Source organism: Rhinoraja longicauda, chromosome 17, assembly GCF_053455715.1.
Source record: "Rhinoraja longicauda isolate Sanriku21f chromosome 17, sRhiLon1.1, whole genome shotgun sequence".
Taxonomy (NCBI): domain Eukaryota; kingdom Metazoa; phylum Chordata; class Chondrichthyes; order Rajiformes; family Arhynchobatidae; genus Rhinoraja; species Rhinoraja longicauda.
The window spans coordinates 8,792,605-8,816,302 of NC_135969.1; the positions used below are offsets into that span (position 1 = coordinate 8,792,605).

A 23,698-nucleotide genomic window follows, 5' to 3' on the forward strand; every position below is an offset into this window, starting at 1 on the left:
CCAAGCGTTTTTAATTTAAATTAAACGAGGTTTTTTTGTTTTTTTAAATTAACTTTTTTTAATTAAAAAAATGTAAATGAAAGTGGCTAAATCTTTCTTTAAAATAAAGCGTTGTCTGCTTAAATTAAACAGCTTTTAAAAAAATGAGACCAAGTGAGCCCAAACCTGCATTGGTCCAGCATCCTCTCCTCCCCCACTGCCCCTCGACCCCCACTCGAACCCTCCTTATCCCCACCCTCCACTCACCCATTCCACCCTCCCATTCCCTCACCCACTCCATTCCCCATGAACCCCCTTCCTCACCCACTCCATCGCCCCCTCAAATCCTCCTCCTCTCAACCCACCTCCTCCCCTCCCCCTTATCCCCTTCACCCACCTCTGAACCCCCCCTCCCCCCCCCACACTCACCCCCCTCCTCACTCCATCCCACTTGACAAGGGAGGTGCCGTGGTAGTCTGGCGCGCTGACCTCCGAGGGCAGACGACAACTCTCACACACCTCGTCCTACTTATACTTGGACCATGACCCCACAGACGAGCACCAGGCCTTAATCTCAAACACCATTACTAATCTCATCACTTCCAGCTCTCTGCCTTCTAAAGCCTCCAACCTTATCGTTCCCAGCCCCGCACGGCCCGATTTTATCTTCTCCCCAAAATCCACAAACAGAACTGTCCTGGCAGACCCACTGTTTCTGCCTGTTCATGTCCCACCAAATTCATTTCCACCTACCTCGACTACATCCTATCCCCCCTGGTCCAATCCCTCCCTACCTATGTCCAAGATACCTCACATGCTCTCCGTCTCCTCAATAACTTCCGTTTTTCAGGCCCCCACCACACCTCCATCCCCCACCAGGAGGGTCTTAAAGCCCTCCGTTTCTTCCTCGACCGCAGAACCAGCCAATTTCCATCTACTAATACTCTCCTCCGCCTAGCAGAGCTGGTTCTTACCCTCAACAACTTCTCCTTCTACTCCTCCCACTTCCTCCAAATCCAAGGCGTAGCTATGGGCACTCGCACGGGCCCTGGCGATGCATGCCTCTTCGTAGGGTATGTCGAAGAATCCCACAATTCCTGTTCCAGGTGTACACTGGCCCTATCCCCGAACTCTACCTCTGGTACATTGACGACTGCATTGGTGCTGCCTCCTGTACCCATGCAGAATTCACTGACCATCAATTTCACCACCAATTTCCACCGTGCTCTTAAATTTACTTGGACCATCTCCGACATCTCCCTACCATTTCTGGATCTCATCATCTCCATCACAGGAGACAGACTAGTGACTGACATCTACTACAAACCTACTGACTCCCATAGCCATCTTGACTACACTTCTTCCCACCCTATTTCCTGTAAAAACTCTATCCCCTACTCCCAATTCCTCCGTCTACACCGCATCTGCGCCCAGGATGAGGTGTTCCATATAAGGGCATCGGAGATGTCCTCATTCTTTTGGAAACGGGGGTTCCCCTCTTCCATTACAGATGAGGCTCTCACTAGGGTCTCTTCAATAACCCACAGCTCTTGCTCCCCCTATTCATAACAAGGATGAAGTCCCCCTTGTCCTCACCTTCCACCCCATCAGCCGTCACAAACAACATATTATACTCTCCAACATTTCCGCCACCTCCAACGGGATCCCACTACTGGCCACATCTTCCCATCTCCACCCCTTTCTGCTTTCCGCAGAGACCATTCCCTCTGAAACTCTCTGGTCCACTCGTCCCTTCCCAGCCAAATCACCCCCTCCCCAGGTACTTTCCTCTGCAACTGCAGGAGATGCAACACCTGTCCCTTTGCCTCCCCCCTCGACTCCATCCAAGGACCCAAACAGTCTTTCCAGGTAAGGGAAAGATTCACCTGCACCTCCTCCAACCTCATCTAATGTATCCGCTGTTCCAGGTGTCAACTTCTCTACATCGGCGAGACCAAGTGCAGGCTCAGCGATCGTTTCACTGAACATCTCCGCTCAATCCGTCTTAACCAACCTGATCTCCCAGTGGCTCAGCACTTCAACTCCCCTTCCCATTCCCACTCTGACCTTTCTGTCCTGGGCCTCCTCCATTGTGTGAATGAGGCCCAGCACAAATTGGAGGAACAGCACCTCATATTTCGCTTGGGTTGTTTACACCCCAGCAGTATGAACATTGACTTCACTAACTTCAGATAGTCCCTACTTTCCCTCTCTATCCCCTCACCCTTCCCAGTTCTCCCACTAGTCTTTCTGTCTCCGACTACATCCTATCTTTGTCCAGCCCCCTCCCTGACATCAGTCTGAAGAAGGGTCTCAACCCGAAACGTCACATATTCCTTCTCTCCAGAGATGCTGCCTGACCCGCTGAGTTACTGCAGCATTTTGCATTTACCTTCGATTTAAACCAGTATCTGCATTTTTTTCCCCCAATAAATGATTGTGCATGTTAGTTGGCTCTCATTGAAACCTTTTTGAGATCAGGGAAAACATTTGATGGCCATCTCATGTGTTAACATAGTATTAAAGGTATATCCCTGCCACTTAATATTCCGTTGTGTGTTTATCCAGGGAGCCATCGTTCAACACTAACAAAACCATATGAATTACTTTGACCCAGCAAGTGTTTAAATTTTCAGAGGTACTTAGACAGCTTCAATGTACTCCCATTGTAAATATGCAATTCTGCAAAGTTACCCATATGCACTTAAAATGTTACAGCCAAGAAGGTAGTTATAGCCATTGAAACTCTAGTTACTCATTTGTCGTCTTTGTACTTAAAAAATAAAATCTCAATGGATATTGGGTTTGAAGATTCTGCAGGAGATCTCCATGGGAATGTCTGTTTCTCTTCACGAGTGACTTTCATATTCACCACTTCCTTGCCTCCAAGTGACTCAATTCCTTCATCACAACACTGATTAGTGGCGTGCTTCAGGGTTCAGTGCTGGGTCCATTGCTGTTTGTCATATATATCAATGATTTTGACGAGAACATGATTCATGAACATGATTAGTAAGTTTGCAGATGACATTAAAACAGTTGGTATTGTAGATACGAAGATGGTTGTCAAAAATTGCAACAGGGTCTTCATTTGGTGTGCAGGTGGGCTGGGGAATGGTTAAAAGAGTTTAATACAGAGAAGTGTTGCATTTGTATCATCACACCAGGGCAGGGCCTACACATTGAATGACAGAGCTCTGGAGAGTGTTGGGGATCTAGGAGTGCAGACACAGAGTTCCTTGAAAGTGGCATCACAAGTAGACAGTGTGGTCAAGGCGGCTTCTGACACCGTGGCCTTCATCAGTCAGAGCAAGTCATTTTACAGTTGTGAAGGACAATGGTGAGGCCACATTTAAAGTATTGTGTGTAGTTTTGGTCACCCTGTTATAAGATGTTGTTAAGCTGGAAAGGGTACAGAAAAGATCTACCAGGATCTTGCCAGGACACATGGCCTGAGACATAGGGAGAGATTGAACAGGCAAGGATTTTATTCCTTGAAGCGCAGGAGGCTGAGGGATGATGTTAAAGGTGTGCAAGATCATGAGGAATAGATAGGGTAAATGAACAGAGTTTCTTAGCCAAAGTAAAGAAACGGAGAACCAGAGGACACAGGTGTAAGATTGAATAGGAACCCGAGGGGCAATTTTCTTCTTTTTTTTTAACACAAAGGGTGGTAGGTATATGGAACAAGCTGCCGGAGGAGGCAACTGATGCAGGTACTATCACAACATTAAAGAAACATTTGGACAGGTACATGGTTTAATGGGATATGGGCCAAATGCAGGCAGGTGGGACAAGTCTAGATGGGCCAAAGGGTCTGTTTCCACACTGTATGACTATGACTTGTGTTATAGATAACCACTTCATAAAGACGATTGTCTCAATGGGGGAAAAGGTGGTCAGGGGGTAGAGAGCATCAGGCTTGCAATAACAAAGTTATTTTTCCCCCAAGGGATTTTCAAAAATAATTTATTTTGATGGCTGCAAATTTATTTTCGTTCCTGCATGCTAAAAATATTTACAGCTGTGTGTTACATTGTTTAACCATTGCACAAATGTCAATAAAAGCTTGACTGCTTGTCAAGTTCAATGCATTATCACGAAAGGGGAGATTATATGGAAATAGATGCAAGTTTGCAGAACTCTCTTCTCTGTTTAGCAGACTGACACCCAAGATGGTACCAGCATTTTTATATGGTTGAGATGAGAATTGGCAACTACTTTAACAGGACAGAGCTCTTTTCTTCAGTAAAGTGAAGGGGACCAAATAGAGGACTTTATGATTCTTAAGGGGTTTTATTGAATGTACCCAAATACTTTCACTTGCATGGTTAGCCAAAACAGTGCCATTATAGAAACACTAATCAATAATAATCTAATAAAAGTGTCACTAAAAGCAGTTCTAGCCAGATAATGATGAAAGTGGAACGTAGTATTTTAAGGAAGAATCAAGACTAATTTCACTGATGTATCCAAGAGAAATCCCGATAATGTTAAGGGCCTACTGATTCTTTAGAATGGCCCAGGTCAGCACCACGCCTTATATGTAATCCTCTGCAGCTGTCCGCTTGTTTTTAATGACATTCACAAACCACCAATCTTACCTCTACATTTGGCAAATAGTTAATAATTTATCTTTCATGATTCAAAAAGGTCATCTCATATTTGTTCACTATGCCCACTGGCCATCTTCTTGCATTTCTCCCTAGATTTCTACTTGACAGCTCTACATACATTGTCTCCTAAAGCAGTGCAAATCATTAATAAATATAATTGAAAAAGTTGAGGTCCTTGGGGAAAACAAAACATTGAGCCAGTCTTCCTCTTGATATTCTGCTTGGTCCATAAGTCATAGGAGTAGAATTATGCCATTCTGCGCATCAAGTCTAGTCCACCATTCAATCATTGCTAATCTATCTTCCCATCTTTGACACCATTTTTAGCTCATGCAACTAGATTGAAATAAATGAAACTGAATTTGTTGTCAATGAATGTAAAATTGTATCATGTATATATTAGAAACGCCTTGAACTTTCGGTGAAAATCTTGTCAAAAATGTACCTTTCTACGAGCCAAAATATTTTTTTAATGAAATGTTTGTGGATTTGTACCCACCCATGCTGTACATTTGTTTCTAAAACCAGAGTTATGGACCAGGTTTTGGACTCTTATCCAATATGGACCGCAGGTCATAGGTCAAGTGTCAGCCCCGACTTTGGTGGACTGTAGTGCTGGCAAGATTTATGCAGTAATTCCATGTTCGCTGCTCTCCATAGCACCCATCTGCTTGACATCATTGGCCACTTTTAAAGGAATTGAACCGTCTTGGGGATTCCTGGGAATCGGTGGCATGGTACTCAGAGAGCTGCCAAATGGAACGACCTTGTTGGGAAAGGGACTAATGCAAAGTGTCCTGTATCAATCCATATAAACTTAATGTAACTAACCCTGGTAATGTTACGAAGAAAACAGAGACTTCCACCATACAAGATAATAATTTGTTTTTAAATTATGACTGCTCCACCCCACCGAGTTCCCAACAAAAACTGTTATTTAATTTCCATCATACCTGGCCTTTCTGGCTGGATCTTCAATGCCAGTTGTCTTACAAAGTCCAGTGGTAGCTGTATAACCTCCTAAAAAGAAAGAGGACTATATTTCTATATATTTTTAACTCATTTTGGTATCACTTTACAACTTAATTTCAAGCAACCCAATTTAAAAGCAAATATCCTCCTGTTTTGACTTTGGACTGTTGAGTAATCTCCTAAAGTCACAAGTCTTTTAATAATTTAGATTAATCAAAAACAGCTAATGTGCTGAATTTTCTAATTGGCAAGTAATTTATTTTCAAAATGTATTTTGTGTAAATGTTTGTCCCACGTAAGGCAATCTGGACAGTGTGAATGACCTTTTATTTGCAAGTTGCCGCCAGAGACTTGTCACTTTTTCATCAGAAGTGATGTGTTGCTCATTTCTCTGCATTCTTCCTGTTACAAAAGTACAACCCTTAAAATCTGTTTTGTAGTATCTGTTTCCACCCCACAAATGTTACACATATGGCCAAATCACTCACTCACCTTTGCCGTTTACTTCCATAACAATAAATATGTCCAATTCTAACATGAACACAATTATAAATGAATATCAAAATAGAAATTCCTAACATAGGGTCTATTATTGCCGATTGTCTGCTATGGGTGGGGGAGGGGAAGAGGGGTAAATGTTAAGGCAAGGCCAGGAGGGAAGAAATGCAGTGTTGTGGGGGGGGGGGGGGGGGGTTAAACAAGCGAGAATGCACAGATCAGGGAGCTGCAGTCCTCAGTCCCACACACAGTGCTCTGAACAGAACAGAGAACCAAATTCATTGTGTTATGCAGTGACCACTAGGTGGTTGGAGCGAATACTGTCTCAGTCCATGTTTAACACCACTCAGTGTCAGAATGTTGTTGTGTGCTCATCCTGTTTACAGGGTGTCTTGTTTAATCTATGTTTATTGGCTGTTCACCAACACTTGGCTGTTTTTTCCAATACGTATTTTACCCCCCTTACTCGGTTATAGTGGGCAATTGGGAATAGCGGACACCATTCCCCCATCCCCGTGGTTCGTTATAGTGAGGGTTACAACAAAAATGGAAAGAAGGAATTAAAATACTCTCTGGGGTTTATAAAGCATTCCTTTGCAAAGCCGGCTTTCATAGGAGTGGCTACTCGTGGTCACAAATGGTCAAAACTTTTTTTGGGAGTGGGGGGGAATTGAAAGAGAATGGAAACCCTAAGGCAGCTAGATCTTTTTAATGATAAGTGAAATGTTCATTTAATCTGCCCTTGTCCTTTTGTACAAATTGCAGACATGATTTTATCAGTTGGCCAAAATTATTATGTTTACACGCTTTCATAAATTGAAATTCTCTTACCCCAGGTTGCACAAGGTTATCTCCCAATAATGGCTTCATCACAAGTTTACTAAATTCTACAATATTGTTTAGCCGATGGGGAACTTCTTCCAAGGCCTAAAATATAAAATTGTGTATTAATATTCAAAGTATCATCTGACAATCTTCAATTAAAACTTGTTTTTTACATTTGATGCACATTAAAATTCTCTACCATGCTTTTAATTTCGTCTATTATCTCAGTGCTCTTCAAATTTAAAATAACCACCCTTACATTGTCAAAATCATTAATCCATTTTGAAAAGCAATATTGATCTATGGTTATCTTATTACATCAGCATGGTGCAGCACATGCAATTCAGTCTCATTTTAAACATTCATAACACATTAAATTTGAATTTTGGAATCAGAAATTGCCATTGTGCAGGTGTGGCTTGCCCTTTCATGAAATAAATGAATCTATGATAATATCATGGATATGGCAGGCCACAAGTTTACAAATTGTGGTAGGATACAAATCTTCTGGTGCTGATGGTCTACAGCAACACAGGGAAGTACATTTCAGAACTGCTAGTTTTGGAATCCATCCCAATTTGCATGACAATATTGGGACACAACACAATGAAGCATGCCATAAATAAAAGGAGAATTATTGCTATGATTCGCACTATCTCCAAATAGCTACCAAATAAAACTCATGCTTTGAAGTCAATGTGTTCAAGAAGCAATTTTCTTGCAAAAAACTTATCAGATCAACTATTCCACCCCTACACACACTTCTTAGATGAGTATGATGTTCAGTCAGATTTTGTTCTCCAGTTAAAGTGTGAAAAATATTCCCTTGTGGTTCACAATGAAATATTTTTTTCTATATTTGTGAAGACAAGTTTCGCAGCACAATGCAATTTGAAAATAAGGAAGCTCAGTTTGGGCTGGAATTGAACTGAACTACAAATGAATTGTCAATGTAACAGATGTACATGGAGTACACAAAGCATTCAATTGCATCATTTGTCCATAAAAAAAACATTTGTTTACCAGGTAAACACTAATTTCGTTGACTGGAAGTTAATTCATTTTAAGCAGATGTTCTTGGTAATAGTTCTCAATTTATTGCCAAGAATCTCAGAGGGTGTAAATTTTTGAAGTGAAATTACTTAACACCTTTTTTTGACTATTTATAGGAAAGCGTTTCAGAGAATACTGAAGTGTTAACTGGATTACATCGGCATGAGTAAAAGTTGGACAGGCTAGGTTTTTCTCTATTGCGACTTATAAAAGTCAAAGAGGACTTGATAGAAACACGAGGGGTCTTCACATGATTGACATGGAGAGGATACATCCAACAATCTAAAACTATGGGTCTGCTAATAAATGAAATCACAGGCAACATTTTCTTTCGAGGGTGGGTCTTTTAAACTCTCCTCAAGGTGGGAGAGGTGGAAGCAGAGTCCTTGAATACTTTTAAAGGAAGTGGGCAGACACTTGATAGGCAAGGCAGTTAAAAGATTACTGGGCAACCTTGAGAATGCAGAGATGAGATTCTAATCAGATGATCTGTGATTTTATTGGATTTTGTGTCAGGGGCCAAGAGTGGTACTTTTGCACCCCATTTGTATGTTTGTATAAGGGGAAAGTTGGATGTTTTCAGTATTCACCAGGATCTTTAACCTGTCATTATCTCTAGCTACGGTCCCCAAGTGCCTGAAGTCGGCTATCATAGTTCCGGTGCCGAAAAAAGCAAAGATCTCCAACCTGAACGACTACCGCCCGGTTGCCCTAACGCCGATAGTCATGAAGTGCTTTGAGAGGCTGGTCCTCTCACACATCAAATCCAGCATCCCTGACTCACTGGACCCACATCAATTTGCATACAGGGCAAATAGATCCACAGAGGACACCATCTCTCTGGCTCTTCACACTGTCCTGACTCACCTAGAGAGACAGGGCACGTACGTGAGGATGCTATTCATAGACTATAACTCCGCCTTCAACACGGTCATCCCCACCAAGCTCATCACCAAACTCCACCAGCTAGGCCTCAGCTCGTCATTATGTGACTGGATCCTGGACTTCCTGCTGGAACGACCGCAGGCAGTGAGAATGGGCCCGCACCTGTCCTCCACTATCACCCTGAGTACCGGCACACCACAGGGCTGTGTTCTGAGCCCCATGCTCTACTCCCTCTTCACACACGACTGTGTTCCTGCATTCGACACCAACACCATTGTCAAGTTTGCAGACGACACAACAGTGATCGGGCTTATCACCAACGGGGATGAAACAAACTATAGAACGGAGGTGCAGAACCTGGCGGACTGGTGCTCGGATAACAACCTGTCCCTAAATACCACCAAGACCAAGGAGCTGATCATCAACTTTCGTAGGTCACATAACGGGGAATATGCCCTGATCTCTATCAACGGGGACAGTGTGGAGAGAGTGTCCAGCTTCAAGTTTCTGGGCACTCACATTTTGGAGGACCTAACATGGTCCAATAAACACTGCTGCGCTGGTCAAGAAGGCACAACAAAGACTGTTCTACTTAAGAACACTGAAAAAGTCTGGTCTACCCCAACAGCTGCTGACGACCTTCTACCGCTGCACCATAGAGAGCATCCTAACGCATGGCATCCCTGTGTGGTACCTCAGCTGCACGGAGGCAGAAAGGAAAGCTCTACAGCGGGTAGTCCATAGAGCTCAGAGGGCCATCGGAACACAGCTACCAGACTTGGAGGGCATCTACAACACACGATGCCTCAGAAAAGCCACCAGCATCCACAAAGACTCTTCACACCCCTGCAACAGTCTGTTCGAACTCCTTCCATCGGGCAGACGATACAAGGCCTTCTACGCCCGCACCTCCAGACTCAGGAACAGCTTCATCCCCAGGGCCATAGCTGCTATGAACCGGTCCTGCTGAGCCGGATGGCCACAACGCATAGATCAACTTGCACTTTACCCTGTCTAAAAACTGTTACAATTGTTTCGTTTCGTTGGGTTGCTGTTAATTACTTAAATTATTGCATCGTATGGGAGACGCATTCCCAATCTCGTTGTACCCCTGGGTACAATGACAATAAAGATATATTGTATTGTATTGTATTGTATTGTAATGTGATGTTTGTTGAACTGTGCAACAGTCAAGCTCTTTCTCAATGCAAACTACTTTAACAGAAATTATCCTACCTTGTTTGGCTGTGGTAGTTCAATGGGAAACTTTAGAAAACGCAGTACTTGGCAATGCTGAAAAAAAAAACAGAAGTCTTAACTTGCCACTTTTTAAATTTTAAGTTAAAAGTATAAAATGTTTATGATATTTAGTATCACAAAACTAATACCTAGCAGCACCAACGAATCTGCAGTATTCACAAATTAATGCAAAGACATCAATTAAAATTTCTTCCAGCTATCTTCAAACGGATTTTTTGTACTTTAGTTAATTAGAATGAGGAAGACCATTTCATTCAAAATGTATTAGAAAGAAAAAAATGGAGATCTTAGCAAAATAGCCAAGCACAAATCCTATCCGAATACGTTTTTTTTTTTTTAAAAGGACTGCATACATTAAAATTAGTGACCTTTGCTGTTCAGTACACGAGTTTTGACAAAAGACCATTTGACTAGAACACTTAATTCCTTTGCCCTCCTCACAGATTTGTCATTTAGTGAGGTTCCTTGCCAACATCATTGCCAAACACAGTTTTGTACTCAAGACCAGCGAAGGACAATCTAGCAGACTGTGATGCCTAAGAAACGGAGTCCCCCAAGGCTCGGTACTGGCCCCCATGCTCTTCAACCTCTATATCAGCAATCTGCCACGCACGACCTCGTGCCAGTATGGATACGCAGATGACTTGGCCCTACTGCACTCGGACAGCAAGTAGCAAGATAAAAGGCTTTCAAAAAATGCTGGAGTAACTCAGCGGGACTGGCAGCATCTCTGGAGATGGAATGGGCGATATTTCAGGTCGAGACCCTTCAGTCTGAAGAAGGGTCTCGACCCGACACGTCACCCATTCCTTCTCTCCAGAGATACTGCATGCCCCGCTGAGTTACTCCAGCATTTTGTGTCTACCTTCGATTTAAACCAGCATCTGCAGTTCTTTCCTGCACAAGAAAATAGGCTGGCTGTTGTCCCCTGCCAAGCCTCCACTGTCATTCAATATAATCATTGCTGATGCATCGCAAGCCTCCACTCCACCTCTCTGCCCGACCCCCCATAGCGCTCAATAGTCCTCATCTTTCAAAAAATTACCTATCCACATTAGATATTTCCAATGAGCTAGCATCCACAACTCTGATGAAGAATTCAGGAGTTTTACCACTTTCCAAGAAGACTATGCCTCTCGCAGTGTAATCAGTGTTGTGGGGGAACAGTATGTGTGGTGATACCATTAAAATGCAGAATATCTCTCATATATTAATTCACAGATTTTTGTTATTTTTCTTTTTAAATGTTTCTGCAAGTTTCTGCCTACTTAAATGGGGCCATGACATACTATGGTTTTTAGGGTCTAGTGGTCTATCTTGCTCCTCTAGTATCTTTGCTCTACATCCACCTTGTCATGCCCATTAAGGGTCTCATATTGCAATCAGCTGTTTCCAAATCCAAAGAACGCAAATAACCTGTTTAATCTCATAATTGGGAAGCAGATACACCTGACCATGTTTATTCACCCATGCTTTAATAGCTCTCCCACTATTAGAACATAGAACAATACAGCACCAGAACAAGCCCTGTGGCCCACGACGCCTGCGCTGAACACAATGTTAAAATAAATATCCTTTCTGCCTGCACATACTCAATTCGCTCCTACAATTGGAAAAGCTATACAGGAGCCTGAAAACCGTGACCACCAGGTTCAAGAATACATTCTTCCCAGCAACCAACCAGCAGATTCCCTACTTTCTACAGCACCTGCCCCTCCACTTATCTTCGTATAAGCCGCTAACTTGGCCACAATGTCCGATTCCATCATCCAAATCATTAATACATAACGTGAAAAGTAGTGGCGCAACACAGACAGACACCTGCACAACACCACTAGTCACCGTTAGCCAACAAGAAAAGGCCTACTTTATTTCCGCTCGTCACTTTCTGCCATTCAGCCAATCTTCTATCCATGCTAGTCATAGACTAATAACATCATGCTCGCTTAATGCTATTTGACAATAGGTGCAGGAGTAGGCCATTAGGCCCTTCGAGCCAGCACCGCCATTCACTGTGTTCATGGCTGATCATCCACAATCAGTACCCCGTTCTTGCCTTCTCCCCATATCCCTTGACTCCACTATCTTCTAACAGGTTGAAATACTGCCCATAAAAATTACAAGCAATTCAAATTAACCATCCATATTGCAGCTCTGTATTGATGCAAAAACTGTAAAAATGGGTGTTTGGAGCATCCACCATAATTAACAGGCTTCAGTTTAAAAAGCAAATGACCTGATTTCAACTAACTTCCTAAGTTATATTATTTATATACCAATAGTTTAAGCAGCAGCTCAACAATAATCGCAACAAGCTATCTGCAAGGTAAAGCAGAGCCTAATAATTCTATTTCTACACACCTTGAGCTCAAAGCAAAGCAATGCATCAATAACTAGCTGGAGAAATAATAAAATTGTCTGACGACAAACAGCTCTATCTGTTGAATCCCTAAACAAAAGGGTAATCATTATTTTCCAATTACCTAGCGTAATTTTATTTCTTTAAAGTGAACACGCAATAATAAATGGGACTGGAAGTAATAAAACATCATAAAAGTCCTGATATATTAAGGATTACTGGAATTACAGCTGCAGAAAAAAAAAATCCTGTATAATTCAAGATTTAACATACAGAATAAATTGAAGTGGAAAATAGGTGGTGAAGTCATGGTACTTGAGAATGAAAAGGCAGTTGAAATCTAATGCAGACAACAGTACACAAATAGAAATCACACACAGTCACTGTCCATTTACACTAGCCATACACGAATCCCATTCACCCCACATTCCCTTCGGCCACCCTCTGTCAGGAAGGCTGTAAAGAAGCCTGAAAACTGTGATCACCATGTTGAAGAACAGATTCTTCCCAGCACCCATCAAACTCCAGAATATTGCACAATTCTAATCTCAGCAACTATTAATTTCTATAGACTATGCATTTGGTTGCCCTACAAACTTGTTTTTTGGGCATTTACGATTGTATTAAGTTATTACATTTAAGTTATTTATTGTGTGTGTATCACACTTACAAGCCTGTGAAGCTGCTGCAAGATCTTCAGTTTTGGTACAAATGACAATTAAACACTCTTGCCTCTTGATCCTTCATTCTCTGCATGTTCATATGCCTATTCAGAAGCCTCTTAAATATCTGCTTCCACCATTGCAGTGCATTCCCGACACATACAACTGTGTAACGTGCAACAGTGCCTTCTCTACTAGATCAACGTGTTGCTACAGAGCTATGGATTGTATCCCAAGATTCCTCTGTAAGTCAATGCTGTTAAGGGCCCTGCCATAACTCTAAATGCTTGCCTTACATTTGGCCTCCCAGAGCACCTTACCTAACACTCGCCCAGATTAAAGTTAATCTGCCATGTCTCTGCCCATGTATGCAATTGATCTGCAACCTGCCCTATCCTTTGACAGATCCTAATTATTTTATTATCTTATTTTTGCCATTTTTGGTCTCCAAATTTGAGGAAGGACATCCTTGCTATCGAGGGAGTGCAGCGTAGGTTCACTTAGTTAATTCCCGGGACGGCAGGACTGTCATATGTTGAAAGAAGGGAGCGACTGTGCTTGTATACACTGGAATATAGAAGGATGAGAGGGGATCTTATTGAAACATAAGATTATTAAGGGATTGGACCCACTAGAGGCAGGAAACATGTTCCCAATGTTGGGAGAGTTCAGAACCAAGGGCCATAGTTTAAGAATAAGGGGTAGGCCATTTAGAATTTTTTCACCCAGAGAGTTGTGAATCTGCGGAATTCTCTGCCTCAGAAGGCACTGGAGGCCAATTCTCTGGTTGCTTTCAAGAGAGTAAGATAGAGCTCTTAAGGATAGCAGAGTTCAGGGATACGGGGAGAAGGCAGGAACGGGGTACTGATTGTGGATGATCAGCCATGATCACAGTGAATGGCGGTACTGGTGCGAAGGGCCAAATTGCCTATTCTTGCACCTATTGTTTATTGTCTATAATAGAAGGGAATCAGAATATGTCAAGACATTGAAGTGAATATAAACATCTGAGGTTGAATTGTCTAAACATCAACCAACATTGCATGATGGAGGTTTGATAGAACCACTGATGTTCCCATTTTCCTGAACACTAGCCATCAGTTCTCCACTTTCAAGATTCCCCTACTAGAGTCATATAGCATGGAAACAGGCCCTTTGGCCCAAACTTGTGTATGCCAACCAAGATGCCTCATCTACACTAGTCCCATCTCCCGTGTTGGGCCCATATCTTAACCTTTCCTATGTACCTGCCCACGGGTCTTTTAAATGCTGCAATTGTACCCATTTTGGCTGCTTAGTTTACATACTTATCACCCTCAGAGTGTAACATGTTCATGTTAGATTTTTACCCTCTCACTTTAAACCCATGTCATCAGGTTCTTGATTCCCCGCCCTGGGTAAGACTATGCATTCACTGTATTCCCCTCATGATTTTATACGCATTTATAAAATCACCTCTCAGTCTCCTGCGCTTCAAGGAATAAAGTCATAGCCAGCCCAACCTCCCTCTGGAGCTTTCAAGTTCTGGTAACATCTTTGTAAATCTTCTCTGCACTCTTTCCAGTGTAACGACATCCTTCCTATAACAGGGTGACCAAATCTGAACACAAATACACCAATGCAATCTCAACATCTTTTACAACTGTAACATAATATCCCAACATCTATATTCAATGGTACTACAGGTACTCCTCAGCTTCCAATGTTTCGACTTGCGATAGTTCGAATTTGCGATGGTGCAAACGGCAGCGACCCGTAACAGGCCGCCACTCGCTTCCGGACACGTGATCGTGCGTTTTCAATGCATTTCGACTTACAATACTTTTGGTTTCCGATGGGTTTCCAAGAACGGAACCCCATCGGAAGCTGAGGAGCACCTGTAATGGAAACACAGACATCAGTCTGATGCAGTGTCTCAACCAAAAATTTATACAATTCCTTCCCACCTAAATTCTGCTCAATCTAGTGAATTCCTCCAACAGATTGTATCCTGTCTTGCGTCGCAAGGATCTTGTATTTTTCAATATCATCCCACATTCTTCTAAATTTCAAAGAATGAAGAACTATTTTTTTCGGCACTCACATCCTTCTCATCCCAGACTGTACTTCAATGAGAAGTCATTTAATCATAAGGAATACCAGATATAAATGGTATTCAATTTTGTAATCATGCTTTGAGGGCCAAACAAAAGTAGACTTTTGCTTTTTTATCCTCTGATGCTGTCCTAATTCACCTTCTATGTAACAATGTTATTTCTTTTAAAACCATAATTCCAGTTTGAAGTATGACAATTGGGTTATACACTGGATACATAACCTGTTCATACTTGGATACAATTCTATTTAGGTATGGGTCAACTGGGATATGGGCATTTTCAGGAATGTGCCCCTCTGGGGTATGGTTCATCTGGTGCATCGTTCTGTAAAGATGCTAAAGTATTGAATATGTAAAAATGTTTTGGAATATGGCTTGAATTAAATATATTCTACTGAGGTATTGCTGCAGAATGATTCTAGATATAGCATAATGGGGAAAGATCCTAATGGAATTCAGGAACATGGTGTCATCATGGCTGTATTGAGAGAATCTAAAACACATTTTGCAGATGTTAGATTGTGAAAAGGATAATTATACTGAGTACTGCAATAATGAGAGTAAGGCTGAGGCGTGTGACAAGAATTGGCTGGAGCGGATAGCCAAGGTGGGGAAGAAGCTGGAGCTGTGGAAGCAGCGCTCCCTCTCCTTCACAGGGAAAAATCTGGTCATCAGGTGTGAGGTGCTCTCGGGGCTGCTGTACTTGGCGCAAGTGTGGCCCGTCCCTCCCTCCTACGCCACGAGGATCACCCGGGCCGTCTTCCGCTTCATTTGGGGGTCGACGATGGACCGGGTGCGACGAGCCACAAGTCAGCAGACAACGGGGGTAAAAGCGTGCCCAACGTCGCCCTCATCCTGATGGCCACCTTCATGTGTGGCTGCATCAGGCGAAGCGTAGAGCCAAGGCACGTGGGCACCAAGTGCCACTACCTGCTGAGGTTCTACCTGTCCCCGGTGTTGCGAAGGATGGGCCTGGCGCAGATGCCACGCAATGTGCCAGTCAGCTGGACATTGCCGCACCATCTGTCGCTCGTGGAAAGGTTCTTCCGGACCAACACCTTTGACCACAAGTCCATCGGGCAGTGGTCAGCACGGAACGTCCTGCAGGGAAATGACTCCATGGATCCTGTGGCGTGGTTCCCAGAGCAGACTGCCCAGCTTGTCTGGCAAAATGCCTCATCACCAGAACTCGCCAACAAGCACCAAGACCTGGCTTGGCTGGCGGTGAGGGGAGCCCTCCCAGTCAGATCCTTCCTGCACTGCCAGAACCTCACTACCAGCGCACGCTGCCCTCGGGACGGCTGCTATGGAGAGGAGACGGTGGCCCACCTCTTCACAGAGTGTGGATTTGCCAAGAGAGTCTGGAGAGGTTTGCAGGGGTCCCTGTCACGATTTATTCCGAGCAGCTCCGTCACAGAGGACTCTGTGATCTACGGACTGTTCCCAGGGACGCATTCAGAGACTGACATCGAGTGCTGCTGGAAGGTCATCAACACGGTGAAAGACGCTCTTTGGTCTGCCCGAGCTTTGTTAACCTCCCAGCGGAGCGAGCTGTCCGTCGGGGAATGTTGCCGACTGGCCCGCTGCAGACTGCAGTATGTGCTGAGGGACGCACTGAAGCTTGGTGCAGCCAACGCCAAGGCTCTGTGGGGGAGGACCACAGTCTAGGGTCCTTCCGCTGCTGGACAAGGGGGGCAGGGTCTGGTGGAGATGCCCCTCCAAATAAGGGATACTGTGTAAATGTCTGTAAATTTGGAAGTGAGTAACTATTGAATATGTAACCTCCGGAAATGTTGGATGGGGTTGTTAAAAAGAAGATGTTTTGTAAATATTTATTACTTGAATAAAGTATTTTTTGATATAAAAAAATAAAAAATAAAAAAGAACTGTAGAAATGCACCAGTAAGTGAACTAATAAAACACATCTGGTTAAAAAATGGGTCACATAACCAAAAATCCAGAGAGATTTAAAAGGACCTGCAAACGAATACACAAAATACTAAAAATAGCAAAGTATAAGGAACAAGTATAAAGAAACAAACCAAGCATTAGGCTCTATTTCTCGGGGATCAACGTTATCAAGCTATATAACCTTAGCTTATAACAAGCCTTTTAACACAAGACCAGCAATACAAAAAGAGAGGGTTCGTAAAATACAATTCAAAAGGAAAGAGGATGAATTTCTTCTTTCATCTAAAGAAGAAAAACACTAATCATTAGAGATCGTTAGAATCACGTCAACTCTTGACGCAAACCAAGTATTTTAATGTGGTATGTGACTTTGTGACAAAATGATTAAGGGAAACTGACGAGATTTGCTCTATCGAGACGATGATTAAGAACATGCAAAAATCAAGATGTTGGAAACACTCGGTGGATCAAATGGCATTTGATGAAAAAGAAAACAAGTTGTCAGTAACAGAAGGTGGAAGAAGAATGGTAGAACAAAGAGAATACATACTGAATCATCTTCAGCGTGGCAATACAAAATCACACGTGGTACAAGTTATTGGTAGGATCACATTATGTTTCTTTGTCTATGCAACATGTTATTGTTAACGTTAAGTCTGTGGGGCGTCGCCATACAAAAATGGATGGAAGACATTGATAGAAGAATCAGAAGGGAGGAGAAATGAGAAATAAAGTGACAGGCCACTGGAAAAATCAGAATCACTCCAGAGAACAAACATAGGTGTTCTGCAAACATGGATTTGATTTCTCCCAATAGAGAAATGTATCACTTGGGGATAAACTTAATTTTCATTCAGAATATGGTGCTTACACTATAAGGATAAGTTGCAAATAGAAGACAATATATGAATATATATGGGGAAGAGAGGATAAAGTTAAAGGAGAAAGCATCCTGAGAGTGAGCCTTGTCTTGTTGATGTATGCATGTATGGTACATTACCTGTGTAACTATTGGCTGTGACAAGTGGTTCAATTGGTTTTTTTTGTCACCTGCACCAAAGTACAGTGAAATTATTTTTTGCACACGGTGGGCTATACACAAATACAAAGTACATAGAAATAGTCCACTGAGTCTATATGCAGGATTCACCATGTTTTGGCACCATTTTCAAGTCCCAACTGCAGCTTGCCATCAAGGCCCATTGCAGCTTCTACCTCCATCCGATCGACCCGCGAACCGTTGTCCCTCTCCTTGCTCGGCCATCTTCAACCTTCGTGCCCAAGTGGTGCCTACTGCAGCTGACCTTGAGGGCACAGAAGGTAAGACTACCGGTTCCTTTTTACCAACCCTTTATCCAGAGTCCACCACCGTCACTGACTCCTTCCACAGCCTCACCAGTTCCCAGTCTTCAGGGATCTACATGGGCCGTGCTCGGCAGCTTCACTTTCCCGGTTCTGCGGCAGGTGAGCCAGGGCTGCTGTCAGGGGTAAGGCCGTAGCTCACCAGGAACTTGGTGTGTACACATGGGCTCTGCCCAGGGATCATCTTGGCACTGATGCCACTTCGTTTCCAGCTTTCTCCCCCCCCCCCCACTACAATCAGTCTGAAGAAGGGTCCCAACCCGAAACTTCACCTCTCCATGTGTTCCAGTGATGCTGCCTGACACTGAGTTATTCCAGCACTTAGTGTCTCCCTCCTCCACATTCTCCCCCCAACCACAAACCCTCCCAAATATTGTTTGGCGTGCCGAGTTCCTCAAGAAGTTTTATTTTTGAACAACATCTAACCTGTCCTGTCCCTTAAGGACCTTGTATGTTACAATACAGGTACAGCAGGCAGTGAAGAAAGCTAATGGCATGTTGGTCTTCATAACAAAAGGTGAGTATAGGAGCAAAGAGGTCTTTCTGCAGTTGTGAAGGGCCCTGGTGAGATCACACCTGGAGTATTGTGTGCAGTTTTGGTCTCCAAATTTGAGGAAGGACATTCTTGCTATTGAGGGACTGGAGCGTAGGTTCACGAGGTTAATTCCCCGGATGGGGGGACTGACATATGTTAAAACAAGGGAGTGACTGGGCTTGTATACGCTGGAATTTAGAAGGATGAGAGAGGATCTTATTGAAACATATAAGATTAAGGGATTGGACATGCTAGAGACAGGAAACATGATCCCAATGTTGGGGGAGTCCAGAACCAGGGGCCACAGTACAAGAATAAGGAGTAGGCCATTTAGAACAGAGATAAGGAAAAACTTTTTCACCCAGAGAGTTGTGAATCTGTGGAATTCTCTGCCTCAGGGGGCATTGGAGGACAATTCTCTGGATGCTTTCAAGAGAGTTAGATAGATCTCTTAAAGATAGCGGAGTCAAGGGATATGGGGAGAAGGCAGGAACAGGGTACTGATTGTGGATGATCAGCCATGATCATAGTGAATGGTGGTGCTGGCTCGAAGGGCCTACTCCTGCACCTGTTGTCTAATAACATCAATCCTCATTCTTCTAAACTGCAAAGAGTACAGAACAAATTACTTTTGCGCACGCAACAGGATAACCCTCTCATCCCAGGAATTAGCCAAGTGAATCTTTTTAGACAATATAGGTATATTCTTCCTTTCAAAAAAGAGTCCAAAACAGTGCACAATGCTCCAGGTGTGGCCTCACTAGTACTCTGAAATTGTAACCACACTTCCGCCATTTCTAACTCTAACCTTCTTACAATAAAAGCCCAATATGTCATTTGCTTTTCTAACCACTTGCTGCACCTGCCAGCTAATTTTTTGCAAGAACACTCGGATCACTATGTACTTTGCTCTACTGTAATTTTTCTCCATAGGTTATAATTTGCCTTTAAATTAGACTTACCCAAGTGCATAGCCATAATTTTCCGTTTTTGCCCACCCACTCAACCAATCTATGAAGTCTTTAAGCGTCAATTCCCTCATCAGCAATTGTCTTCCAGCCAATTTGGATACTTGATAATCTATCTTCTCACTCCAAATCATAAATAACTCGTGACCAAATTTTGTCCCACCAGTTACATTCTTCCAACCTGGAAAGAGCCCATTATCTTCTCTGTGATATCCAATCATCAATTCATGATAAACTTCCAATAATTCCATGATCCATGATCTTATACGCTAACTTTTTAAGTGACACCTTGTCAGATGCCTTCAAAAAACTACATACACTATATTGAAAATGTAACAAGCAGAGTAGCTGTCAAAGAATTCCAGAAATTTTGCCTTTTATAAAACTACAATAATTTGGTTTGATTACAGTTAGTATACCTGAATAACAAGCTATAATCAGGAAAGCAATCCTGAAAATATAATCTAAATTCTCAATTTTGCTCCTTTCTTTAAATGCAAGTCATGAAACAATAGAATCTCACTATCGAACCATGTCAAATGATCAAAAAGATATTATTCAAATTTTCTTTCTGTATTAGATTTCCCCAGTCAGATGTCTTAGCAATACCAATGTTAAACAGAGTAGGATTCACAGAAAACATTAATGCAGTACACAGTTTTGAACTCAGCTTCCTTAAAAATAGGATTTTCCAGCATCAGTTGAGAAGGCTGGGGAAGAAACTATGAAGATTTTGCCAAATGTCAATAGACAAAGCAAATGTCAAATAGATTAAAATTAAGCCTTCAGTTTCATGTAAAGTACTAATTACAGAAGTTATCAGAAATATGGTCGATACCTACAGAAGAACAAAAGGCCTAGAAAGAGTGGATTATGGAAAGGATGTTTCCAGCGGTGGGAGAGTCTGGGGCAAGAGGTCACAGCCTCAGAATAAAAGGACATACCTTTAGAATGGTCAGGCAGCATCTAGTAGAGAAGAAATGGGTGACGTTTCGGACCCGAAACGTCACCCATTCCTTCCCTCCTAGATGCTGCCTGACCTGATGAGTTACTCCAGCATTTTGTGGTACCTTCGATTTGTACCAGCATCTACAGTTATTTTCCTACACTACCTTTAGAATGGTGATGAAGAGGAATTCTTTTAGCCAGAGGATGGTGAATCTGTACAATTAATTGTCATAAACAGCAACGGAGGCCAAATCATTGGGTATTCTTAAAGCGGAGAATGATTGTTCTTGATTATCAAGTTTGTCAAATGTTAGTGAGAAGGCAGGAGAATGGGGTTGAGGGGAAAAATAGATCAGCCATGATCGAATGGCAGAACAGGCTCAATGGCCAAATTCTGCTCCTTTGTCTTATTTTCTCCCCATGGATGGTGTGAAAACTGGAAAATACACACCAAACATATTAGAGAATTTTTAACAATCTCACATTAAGGCAGCTCATTCCCCACCCCCACCCCCCCCATATTTTATTAGCGTTTCAATGAAAATCTCCATTGCTGAAAAGCCATATCAGTTAGGCATCACTAAATCAACTTTCTAGGTAATGAAAGATAATAGCTTCAAACCAGACAGCAACAATTTTTAAAATTTGATGTTACTGATAATTGTGCGTAAGTGAAAGAACAAGGGATACAATCAATGGCTGGTAAAAAAATAGTTGCAAAGATGTGTTTTTAAAAGAATAAATACTGGTGTGTCCTTTCAGACCTACTGTAGGAATCTCCTTGACATTTCAAAAGAAATCTTCAACTTTCAATGGTAATCTTGATACATATATAATCTAGATTAGATCATCTAGATATATCTATTAGATATATCGCTATCACGGTCAGTATTTATTGCCTATCTTAATCTGCCCCCAAAAGACAGTGATCAACTGCCAACTAACGTAATCCTTGTAGCAAAGGCACATACACTGTGCCTAGAGGGCAACTCCACTATTTAATCCAGTACTTCCAATAATAAGTATTGCCAAATGGGAGAGAACATGGCAATGGTGGAAATCTCATGTACATGTCACCCGTGACATTCTTGGTAGAGAATATGTGATAGGTTACTGACTTTGGATGCGCTGTTTGGACTGACATTGAAGTACAGCAAGGAAGGGTGAAGCAGACATAGCAATAGTGATAGAAGAGACCTGATAGTTAGATGGAGAGAGAAGAGATTATGTGGCTGCAAAGAGAAATCCTGAATGGTGCGTTGCCTCCCTGGTGTCAGGGTCCAGGATATCTCGGAGCACTGACAGAACATTGCCAAAGGGAAGAGAGAAAAGTCATTGTACACAATGGCATAAATGTCGTAGGTCGGAAATGGAATGAGGGACTGCAAAGTGCTAAAGATTAAAAGGCAACCTGAGGGGCTACATTTTCACACACAGGGTGTGGGTAAATAAGGTACGAGCTGCTAGAGGAAGTAGTTGAGGCAGGTACAACAATTACATTTAAGACATTTGGACAGGTACATGGATAAGAACATTTAAGGGATATATGCCAAATGCAGATAAATGGATCTAGCTTCGAAGAAGCATTCTGGCTGTTTCTGTATGACTCTACACTTGCCAACTGCGTGGACTCAAAAACAGTATTTCACTGCAGTGGCAATAGTGAAACTAAGTTTTTGTAATACTAGATATAGAGTAAAGCAATGTAGACCAGCCTATCTAACCTCACCCGACAAAGTCCTCTAATGCAGGCAACACCCTGGTGACTCCCATAGACTACACTTCTTCCCACCCCGCTTCCTGTAAAGACTATCCCCATTCCCAATTCCTCCATCTACTCCAGAGCGACTAGGCTTGTATACACTGGAATTTAGAAGGATGAGAGGAGATCTTATCGAAACGTATAAGATTATTAAGGGATTGGACACGTTAAGAGGCAGGAAACATGTTCCCAATGTTGGGGGAGTCCAGAACAAGGGGGCACCGTTTAAGAATAAGGGGTAGGCCATTTAGAAATGAGATGAGGAAAAACCTTTGCAATCAGAGAGTTGTGAATCTGTGGAATTCTCTGCCTCAGAAGGCAGTGGAGGCAGTGGAGGCCAATTCTCTGAATACATTCAAGAGAGAGCTAGATAGAGCTCTTAAGGATAGCGGAGTCAGGGGGTATGGGGAGAAGGCAGGAATGGGATACTGAATGAGAATGATCAGCCATGATCACATTGAATGGTGGTGCTGGCTCGAAGGGCCGAATGGCCTCCTCCTGCACCTATTGTCTACGCCGCATCTGTGCCCAGGATGAGGCTTTCCATCCCAGGGTATCGGAGATGTCCTCATTCTTTAGGAAACGGTAGTTCCCCTCTTCCATTGTAGATGAGGCTCTCACTAGGGTTTCCTCGATCTCCCGCAGCTCCGCTCTTGCTCCCCCTCCCCCCATTCGTAACAAGGGCAGAGTCCCCCTTGTCCTCACCTTCCGCCCCATCAGCCATCACATTCAGCATATAATCCGCCAACATTTTCTGTACATACCACTTCCCCACAAGATGTATATCATGCAGGTTTAGACACTTAACCTTTAAGGTTTCGTCTGAAGGATCTCGACCCGAAATGTCACCCATTCCTTCTCTCCAGAGATGCTCCTGCCCCGCTGAGTTACCCCAGCATTTTGTGTCTACCTTAGGTTTAGACACTTGTTATGACATTTTGACACTAGCCACAGTTGGCCTTGAACATATCGGCATTTTCAAAAGTTCCACCACCCCTTTCTTTCAAG

General features: G+C 42.8%; 1 protein-coding gene across 2 annotated transcripts in view; it reads right to left on the reverse strand.

Annotated features, from left to right (window-relative positions):
- The window catches only part of ippk (inositol 1,3,4,5,6-pentakisphosphate 2-kinase), a 61,416-nt gene that overhangs the window by 34,242 nt on the left and 3,476 nt on the right, over positions 1 to 23,698 (reverse strand). For both annotated transcript variants that reach the window (XM_078414024.1, XM_078414023.1), the window contains exons 2-4: positions 10,065 to 10,121; positions 6,897 to 6,992; positions 5,549 to 5,615 (exon numbers count right to left, since the gene is read on the reverse strand). In XM_078414024.1, the coding sequence (XP_078270150.1) occupies positions 5,549 to 5,615; positions 6,897 to 6,992; positions 10,065 to 10,121 (220 nt within the window). The remainder of the gene's footprint in view (positions 1 to 5,548; positions 5,616 to 6,896; positions 6,993 to 10,064; positions 10,122 to 23,698) is intronic.